Raw genomic sequence first — 10,126 nt, 5'->3', positions numbered from 1 at the left:
ATCAAACAAAACAACAAAGACTATATAATTTAATGTATTTTATACAAAAATTATTGTTTTTATTGTTGAAATGGCTTTTTCTGTCATCATTAAAAGTCCAATGACCAGAGGCAATGATTTGGTGCCATCTGGTGGAAACAAAAGAAAATCTCATATAGACACATTCTCTTTTCAACTCTCCAAGTCGTTTAGAAAACAGTTGTTATTTATTGGACGTTTATGCGAATACATACCCCCGAAGAAAGACTATCTGTATACCACGGAGAACGCAGTCTTCGATAAGAGACGCAGGTTATTGCCGGTTTTCAAACGGAAGACCGCATCCTCCGGCGGTTGCATATGAAGTCTGCATACGTCATCAAACCTGGTTTATTTCGGTTAACGGAGCATTACATTTGCAAGTCATAAGTATATTACAACAATTTATGATTAACTCAAAATAATGGTCAACTTTATGATTGTTAATATTCTGAAATAAGACAGCCTTTATGACGTATGCAGCCTACAAATGCAGCCTTCCGGTATTTGTTGCGAAGTCGCCTTTGGTTTGCGCTTCCCGGAAATTATGTCATAGTCAGACATCATAATAGTAGTTTTGTTCGTCATGTAACGAGTTTAGCTTTAGTTTTAATGTGCAAACTAAAGGCTTTCTCACCATGCTGTAAATCGTTGAGTTTAATTAACTGCACTTTATTATTGTATTTATAAAATTATGATATTTGCCATATGATTATGCATTTCAACACGACATTGTTTTGTGGGTGTGTACTTCGCAGTCTACGTTCAATCACGGAAAATAAATAGTTCGATACTAAAATATAATGATGAATTGGTAGAGCTAGACTAGTTGTTGAGGTTTTCAAGAATGAACTAAAATTGTATGCAGAGTTCAGATTATTATTTTTTAAAATTATATCGCCATATCATCGTTGAAACTGATGTTCCCTAAAATGACTTCCCTTCGTAGTCGATGTACAACTCATACTTACCTGGCAGGGGAGACACCATGATCATGAAGGTGGTTCACCCAGGGCGAGGCTCAGCCATTGCACTCTCGGCTGTGCTGACCCCTGCGAATGGGGTTCTGCTGGACCGAAGTGCTTTTGAAGATGAATGTAATTGGTTAATATTCTACGTTAAGTCACATGGTTTTTTTTTTTTCTAGGTTCTCACATGGCTCATCTCCTGTCAGTGACATCACGAATACAAACTACTACGACTACGTCATCCATTCATTCAGGTTTAACAATAGTTTTTCAATTGATTGTTAAATATAACGTTACGATGTTAATGATTACTATCACTAATTAACTTATTAGTAAGTTAAATTTTTGTGATTTCTTTATAAATGATTTAAAACAGAAATGAATCAACACTGAACTTACTTAAGCTGTATTGTGACATTATTTTCTTCTAAATCTTCTAAAGATTAACTTTGTTGCATTATTTTCCTATTATCATTTTAAAGTTTTGAAACAATCTGTATTGTAAACAGCGCTATATAAATAAAGGTGACTTGACTTTATTATATAATAGTTATATATATATATATATATATATATATATATATATATATATATATATATATATATATATATATATATATATATATATATATATAATTACTAAGTATATAAACTTATATTATGATTCATTTTTATATGTACCCCAATTTTCCACACCAATAAAGTATCTATATCAGTTTAGATGGATATTTGACTTTGGATGTTCATTTTTTTAATATAATAACAATGTTATTATTCCTTTACAATGATGATGAAAGTTTGGTTTGATGTAATTATTCAAAAGTTGTCTCATTCTTATAAATAAAAGGACACAGTTTAATGATAAAACAAATTAGCACTTTATTTAGTTGCATATAATCAAACATATTAGATAAACATATATATTAGAATAAACAATAAAACTATTTTTAATAAAAGCAATGTAATCCTTTTAAATACACATTGTGAAGATATACACATGTAACTTGTACACATGACAATTTTTAATGATAAAACAAATCTTCACCATAGAAAAGAACATACTAAAGGAACTGTTCACCCACAAATGGAAAAACGACAGCATTGAAGTCAATGGCTATTGTTCATTGGCCCTCATAGTGCATAAAATATTTTATTGAACATTTCACTCTTTAATACTAATCACATCCTAGTCTATATCTATCATGATCTGTACAAATATTGTATTTATTTGTAAGTCACTTTGGATAAGAGCATTTGCTACATAATTAATTAAATGTATAGAGCAACAGTTCAGAGAACCAATGGTGCAGTGTAAAAGGGCAATTATAAGACCAGAACATACAGAACAAATCTTCATAACGTGCATGAAATAGAGCAACAGTGCAGAGAACGAATGGTGCCATGTTAAAAGGCAATTGTAAGACCAGAACATACAGAACAATTCTTCATAACGTGCATGAAATAGGGCAACAGTTCAGAGAACCAATTGTGCCGTGTTAAAAGGCAATTGTAAGACCAGAACATACAGAACAAATCTTCATAACGTGCATGAAATAGAGCAACAGTGCAGAGAACCAATGGTGCCATGTTAAAGGGCAATTGTAAGACCAGAACATACAGAACAACCCCTCATAAAGTGCATGAAGTAGAGCAACAGTTCAGAGAACCAATGGTGCTGTTTTAAAAGGCAATTGTAAGACCAGAACATATAGAACAATTCTTCATAATGTGCATGAAATAGGGCAACAGTTCAGAGAACCAATTGTGCCCGTGTTAAAAGGCAATTGTAAGACCAGAACATACAGAACAATTCTTCATAACGGGCATGAAATATGGCAACAGTTCAGAGAACCAATTGTGCCGTGTTAAAAGGCAATTGTAAGACCAGAACATACAGAACAATTCTTCATAACGTGCATGAAATAGGGCAACAGTTCAGAGAACCAATTGTGCCGTGTTAAAAGGCAATTGTAAGACCAGAACATACAGAACAATTCTTCAAAATGTGCATGAAATAGAGCAACAGTGCAGAGAACCAATTGTGCCCGTGTTAAAAGGCAATTGTAAGACCAGAACATACAGAACAATTCTTCATAACGGGCATGAAATATGGCAACAGTTCAGAGAACCAATTGTGCCGTGTTAAAAGGCAATTGTAAGACCAGAACATACAGAACAATTCTTCATAACGTGCATGAAATAGGGCAACAGTTCAGAGAACCAATTGTGCCGTGTTAAAAGGCAATTGTAAGACCAGAACATACAGAACAATTCTTCAAAATGTGCATGAAATAGAGCAACAGTGCAGAGAACCAATTGTGCCCGTGTTAAAAGGCAATTGTAAGACCAGAACATACAGAACAATTCTTCATAACGGGCATGAAATATGGCAACAGTTCAGAGAACCAATTGTGCCGTGTTAAAAGGCAATTGTAAGACCAGAACATACAGAACAATTCTTCATAACGTGCATGAAATAGGGCAACAGTTCAGAGAACCAATTGTGCCGTGTTAAAAGGCAATTGTAAGACCAGAACATACAGAACAATTCTTCAAAATGTGCATGAAATAGAGCAACAGTGCAGAGAACCAATAGTGCCATGTAAAAAACACACAAAACGTAGAACAGTAAAACTTGAACACAAGAACTATATACACTATTTACAACGGGCCAGCCGTTCACTCCTCCAGTCCGTCCACAACAGAGACAAAATGTTCATAGTTTCTAAATTCTCTGTTCTCCAGTCCCTTGGAAGCAGAGCGGTTAATCGCAGGGCAATATGTCTTCTTTTTGTACTTTTTGTGTCCCTGGATTGTATGCCCACAAGCCTTACAGGTCGGGAGATGCTGCACCCTCATCAGCTTAACGCCCAGCTCTGTGGGGTGGTCTGCCAGCTTCCTCTTATACTGTGTGGATCGAGACCACGATGATCCTACAACAGTGTTCTGTCCAGAGGTCAGCTGAACAGCTGGTCTGATGGGCACAGGTGAAGCGACCGGGATTGGCGCCTGCGTGGATGAGGGGCCCGCAGACTGGGAGACAAAGGGCAGAACAGGCTTGGTGATGGTGGAGGGGGCGGGGATTCTCCTCACCGGCAGAGGCAATGGTGGCTGAGGAGGAAGCTGTGGAGGAGGCTGTGGCGTCGCCACCAGCATGTTGGTCCGTCCCTTCAACACCTTTGTGCCGGCTGTGCTGGGCGTGGGGATGTACTCCATCACGGGGTAGTCAGGTGGAGGGAGGACGGCAGGTTGGCACGGTGCAGGAGGCAGCTCTTCAGATGATACCGAGGTGGTCTTGGAGATGACCGCTGGCCGCCTGGTGGCGTGCAGGTTCACCAGCCTCTCCTGCTGGCGGATGAAGTCCCTCACTGTTTTCGTGTTTATTTTAGGGAGAGGGATGCCTGCCTTGCACAGGATTGGGTCATCCACCAAGACCCGGTGCTGGATCCTGTCATAGGCCTTAAGGATGCTGGCCTTCTCGGGGCTGAAACGAGAGGCCTTAGGGGAGTGCAGCCACAGCAGCTTGACAAGCACATACATTAGCCGGTTGTGCTGCGGGCTGATGTCCTGCTGTGCTGGTGCGTACCTTTTGGCCATCTTAACTTTCTGTACCACGGCGGCATCTGCAAGGTCATCCCTTTTGGTTCTGCAGTACAGGGTGTTTCCCCAGTGTGTGCGGTACAGCTGGTGGTACTTCTGTGGCTGCTTGTCATGTTCCTCCACGGCATTCCAGGCATCGAGGACCCTGTTTCTCTGTGCAGTGTTGAGGAGCAGCTTCTGGTCTGTCAAGCCGACCTCCACCAACACAGTACAGAATTCCTCCAGCTTCTGAAACCCCGGCAGAGGATTGTCACTGCAGACATCCTCCTGGAAAACATGCACAGAGAGAGAAAAGTAGGTAAGTTCCAATGTATACAATGTCTTGTTTTTCATCCCAGGTGAAAAATAATTCTATTAAAAATATACTTTATATTTTCAACATTTTGTACTATTTTCATCAAATCCAAGTATAGTTAAGTGTTTTCAATTATGTATTTACTTCAACTTAACATCTATTTGACTAAACTTCAAGCGTAAATCGTACACTAAAATGGAACAACAAGTGCACTAAACTACAATACTGAAAATCAAGATTCATGAGCAATTAAGCACACTTACTGTACAATTGCATTGTATCGCCATTCTAATGGAAATACCCCTAAAAATATATTTTTTGGACGTTTTGTACTTCAAGTTGAACTTAATTACATCTTTTTGGAAGTTATACTCTTTAAATAAAGCACAACAAGTAGAAGCATACTTGTTTTTTACTTCATGTACTTCAATCATATTTCTTATACACTAAAGCATTCTACTTTTTTTACCTGCACATTAATCACTGTATTATCTTTTATCAGACAAATAGGTACTCTACTCACAAAGGCAGGAGGGTTGACCGTAGCAGTCTCACTGCTGATAAGTGTAATGCGAGGCTCAGCAGCAGGATGTTCCGTGTCGCTGTGGTATGCCTCATCTGCTTCGGCGTCTGGGTCGGCCTGCCCAGGCTGAATGACCTCCTCCTCCGGCCCAGGACCGTCATTGATGATGCCCTCAAGAGAGAAGGACTCCCCCGTGCTCTGGCTGAAAAGATACTCGAGCCCAAGCAGCTCGTCAGACTGGATGTTGGCCGGGGCCCTGAAGTTTTCTTCTACTGTCTCACCAAACAGCAGCTGGCAGCGGGAGTTGAGGCGATCAATGAGCGGCGCTGAGTAGACTCTGTGGTGCCGGCCTCCGCCCCCAAACACGGCATCCGAGCTGCGGTCGGAGTTCCACCTGGCGATACCACTGATGAGGTAGACCTGGTAAGGCCGTGCCGCACAGTGGGGACCTGAACATCCCAACCACAGGTATTATCAGAATGACACAAAAGGAACATGTGTTGTAATTTTTGCAATTAAACAAATATTTTACACCCTTAGTTTACCTGGAATCATTTGGGGCAGCGACTTGTGGAACCCCTCCAGGCTGTTACTCCCACGCAGGCACTTGTAATAGGGCAGGTCCACACCGTTGATGGTCGTTGTGCGGGCAACCCGGTACATGGCCATGCCTGGTGGGTCCTGGATGCATTCCAGGTGTCGCTGCTGGCTGGCCCACATCTCATCTATGGCTGCTGTAAACACAAAAACACACAAACATGCATGGTGAGCTGTTGTCATTTTGCACATATTGACATTGTGTGTGTGTGTGTGTGTGTGTCTGTGCGTGCGTATGTATGTATGTGCGTGTGTGTGTGAGGTGATTTTTCTCACCAGGGGACTTGAAGAGTCTGACACCGCTCTGCGGCCCTGCTGGACCCTTGAGCTCTGCAATGACAAGGTGGACAAGACGAAATGTCTCCTGGGCACCGAGGGTGACACGACGGACGTGATGTTTGCGCTGGTCCCGGGAGATGTAACGCCGGACCACATCCTCGTCACTCACCACCTCCATTATGGCAGGGTCTCTGGCCCTGACAGCCTTGATGAGGAGCTGGAGGTCCTCGCGGTTATAGGCCAGCACTGCCCCAACCAACGCAGACTTGAAGGCGCCATTATTCGAGTGGGCCTCGGTCCGCAGACCAGGATCAAAGTGATGGAGCCAGTGGAAAATATCCAGCCTCACCATCATCCCGTCATCCACCTAAGGCTGGAAGAGCGTCTCCACGGCCGTCAGACCCTGTGCCTTGCAGCATCCCCGGTCGATGTAAAGGATCTTGGGTACAGGTTGATTGGCGAGCCGAAACCGCTTCATCACGCCACGGCACATGGGCCCCAGCTTTTCCACAGACTCCTCACAGGTGAGAACAAAGGACACGATCTGGGAGTACTCGTTCCCGATGCTGGTGAACCACTCGGCCGAGCCCTTGCCCTCCCCAGACAATTTCTTTACCACCTACAACAAAACAAACAAATAGAAAACACTTTAGTTTTACATAATGTGGTGTTTCGTGCATAATGTGGTGTTCAATGTGGTGCTTATGTTTGTATGTCAACACACTTGCCTTCTTTGTTGAGTCCATTTTCAGGACGGTGCCGAACGTGGACAGTATCTGGCTCCGGTAGTCCTGAACATTTTCCGCCTCAGCCAGGAGAAAGGCGTGCCGCAGGAGCCGCGCACAGGGTAGCTCTCTGGGAAGAGGTGCCGCCTGGAACTGCCCGTGGCCCAACGCAGAGACGATGCCTCCGGGTTTCACCAAGGCCATGAGGAGTGTGGTGTAGAGGTCCTTTCTTTGATAGTAGTCCTCCATATGATTCTCCTGCACCTGCCGCCACACCTTAACCATGGTGTTCCCCTCTGTGCGGTCACGCAGGAGGCGAATCACAGTTTTGTCCACCCCACGCTTAACGGTCAGCACAGCCGGAAACCTGGCCCGATGAGCCTCGCTTAGCTGCTCCAGGATGGCATCGTTCCATGCCAGCCACCGACCCATGTGACCACTGGCTCCACCCCTGGCGGCCTTGAGGCACGGTCCACAGGTAACCACCTCTGTCGCCATGGTGTACCAACCAGACACGTCGCAGATGTGACGTACCTAAAACACATATCGGAGTGAGAGAGAGAGAGAGAAAGAGAGAGATCAAACATCAATCACAGATCAGCATTCATGTGTGTTAAAGGGAAAGTTCACTAAAAAAAGAAAATTTTGTCATTGTTTACTCACTGTCATGTTGTTACAAACCCGTATAAATGTTTTTGTTCTGATAATTACAAAGGAAGATATTTTGAGGAATGTTTGTTACCAAACTGTTTTTTGGAACCCACTGACTTCCATAGTAGGAAAAAAGAATATTATGGAAGTGAATGGGGTGCACAAACGGTTTGGTTACAAACATTTCTCAAAATATTTTCCTTTGTGTTCATCAGAATAAAGAAATTTATACAGGTTTGTAACAACATAAGAGTAAGTGAATGATAACACAATTTTCATTTTTGGTTGAACTATACCTTTAAGTAATCAATACTGATGTATGTATTACTAATCACAGGTGTGAAGAGACTAAGCCTTACACGGATGTGGTAACCTGACTTGGAGAGGTATGTGTTGCCTCCGGCCCCAGCGCACTTATCACCCCGCGGACACTTCAGGGAGCACCGCCACACTCCGATGGGGCGCCAGAAGAAAAAACGGCGGCGGAAAAAGGCCTCTGGATTGGGGATGCCACCACTAACGAAGCCGGGTGGCTCGGGGGGGTAAAACCACATCCGGTCTGATTTTAGGACGCGGCGCCTTCGAATGACACCCTTGATGTCCTTGTACATTTGGATGGGCGTAAAGAGGCCTCTCTCGCTGTCCTCCTTCAGCCAAGGGATGTCTGCAGATGGGATGCCATTGGAGTCTTCCCACGGCCGCACCCAGCCTTCCAGCTCCACCTGCAACACACCACATTTACTTATTTATTTTCCATAATGTGGTGGGGGTTAGTAACCAATGGGATTTTGTGAAATGCATTAACATTGCTTGTGTATGTTGTGATTTTACACTTACAGAAGAGTCACTCTGCGGCAAGGTGGTGGCAGACGCAGTCTGGCTGTTGGAGGTCGATGGGAGCTCCTCGGGGCGAGCATCAGGCGGAAACTCAGCAGGGGCTGAGGACGGCAGTGGCATCGGCTGCTCTGGATGCACACTAGACATTGGCTGCTCTGGACGCTCATCAGACGCAGCCTTGCTTGTGGAGGACAGCAGGGCCTTCTTGTGCTTGCTGCGCTTTGCCTTCTTGCTGGTACGCAAAGGAGACTGCTCAGGATGCTTTGCAGTTGCTGGCATGTTTGTGGAGAGCGGCAGCTGTTCGCGACTCCCGGCGGACACAGGCTGGCTGGTGGAGATGGGCAAGAGCTCTCTCTGGCTTTCAAAAGTGACGAGGGCATCCACCAAGACTGTGTCGTCCAGAGCGTCATCGGACCATGCTGCAGGGAAGCTTGATTTATTAAACAACACCACACTTCTTACCTACTTTATTTACATTTCATTGCCTTTGTATATACATACCTGTACATAACATCTTGTATATTGTCTTTTGAAAATATTTTTTTTCTTTTTTTAATCTATTTTTGCATATTGTGTATTTTACTAATTCTAATTTTATTATTTTTGTTGTCTGTGTCCTGTCACTTTTATTTTGTGCTGTAGAAGCGTCTTTCACCAAAACATATTACTTGTGTGTGCAAACATACCTGGCAATAAAGCTCTGTCTGATCCTGGTTCTCTTCTTAAAGATCTGGAAGTGGCTGCAGGAGGAGTGGCTGCAGGAGGAGTGGCTGCGGGAGGAGTGGCTGCGGGAGGAGTGGCGGCGGGAGGAGTGGCGGCGGGAGGAGTGGCGGCAGGAGGAGTGGCGGCAGGAGGAGTGGCGGCAGGAGGAGTGGCGGCAGCAGGAGGAGTGGCGGCAGGAGGAGTGGCGGCAGCAGGAGGAGTGGCAGCAGGAGGAGTGGCGGCAGGAGGAGTGGCATCCGGTGGAGGCTTCTGTGAAGTAGAGGGAAGTTTCAGCTTTGAGGTTTGTCTGAACATAGCATGTGTGTAGTAACAATCACGGCTGTTTAAAGTCACAGTAACCTACCTCTCTATCGAGAATGTAGCGCCTGAAGCGCTTCAGGGACTTTGTGGTGATATCATCCTCCTTCATCACCAGCCACTGCTTCGTAGAAGTGTATGCCTCCTGAGCCATTTTCCTCTCATGGCTGGTTCCAGCTTGCGGGTCAGCCTCAAGTGTCTTGTGCAGGCTGTACCACTGCCACATCTCGAGGAACGTGAACGACCTGAAGCGGCCCTGCCCATAAATGGCCCTGTCCACGTTGACCTCGAGGTGGCAGGAGACTGGAGGAAACAGCTGCACATACCTCAGGAGGAGGTCCTTCACCCACCGGTCATTAATTTTTTTTCTTTCTGGATGCCGGCACTCTTTAACATGCAGATCAATGATACTGAAATGTCACATAATATAATTAATTTATGGAAAAAAGGAGTTATGAAAATTTTTATTCTGTCTTGTGCAACATACTCACTACTTAATGTAGCCAACATCATTTTCGACCAGCCATTTAAACGTTTGGCCATTGTATTTTCCGAACGTCAAATGCAGCTGGCCGAGATACTGCTCCTCTGATGGAGTCGAGGTAAAGTGCCG

The 10,126-nt window shown here is 44.2% G+C and overlaps 1 protein-coding gene and 1 pseudogene across 1 annotated transcript; both read left to right on the top strand.

Moving 5' to 3' along the window:
- The first annotated feature begins 981 nt into the window (after positions 1 to 981).
- Positions 982 to 1,134, top strand: LOC129417894 (U1 spliceosomal RNA; annotated as a pseudogene).
- Positions 1,135 to 6,236: 5,102 nt separating this feature from the next.
- LOC141352822 (uncharacterized) lies at positions 6,237 to 7,211 on the top strand. The gene is made up of 2 exons (XM_073858830.1): positions 6,237 to 6,804; positions 7,033 to 7,211. Exons 1-2 carry the CDS (start codon positions 6,237 to 6,239, stop codon positions 7,209 to 7,211), a joined length of 747 nt encoding a protein of 248 aa, XP_073714931.1.
- The last annotated feature ends 2,915 nt before the right edge of the window (positions 7,212 to 10,126 follow it).

This window comes from Misgurnus anguillicaudatus, chromosome 21, assembly GCF_027580225.2.
Source record: "Misgurnus anguillicaudatus chromosome 21, ASM2758022v2, whole genome shotgun sequence".
Classification (NCBI taxonomy): Eukaryota; Metazoa; Chordata; class Actinopteri; order Cypriniformes; family Cobitidae; genus Misgurnus; species Misgurnus anguillicaudatus.
Note: the sequence above shows the minus strand (reverse complement) of the source record. Positions and strands in the feature narration are given on the sequence as shown.

Excerpts from the sequence above, each read along its gene's own strand:
- LOC141352822 (XM_073858830.1), top strand. The coding sequence starts at position 6,237 with ATGTATGTATGTGCGTGTGTGTGTGAGGTGATTTTTCTCACCAGGGGA. Across the intron at positions 6,805-7,032 it reads TTTCCACAGACTCCTCACAG|GACGGTGCCGAACGTGGACA; the intron begins GTGAGAACAAAG and ends GTCCATTTTCAG.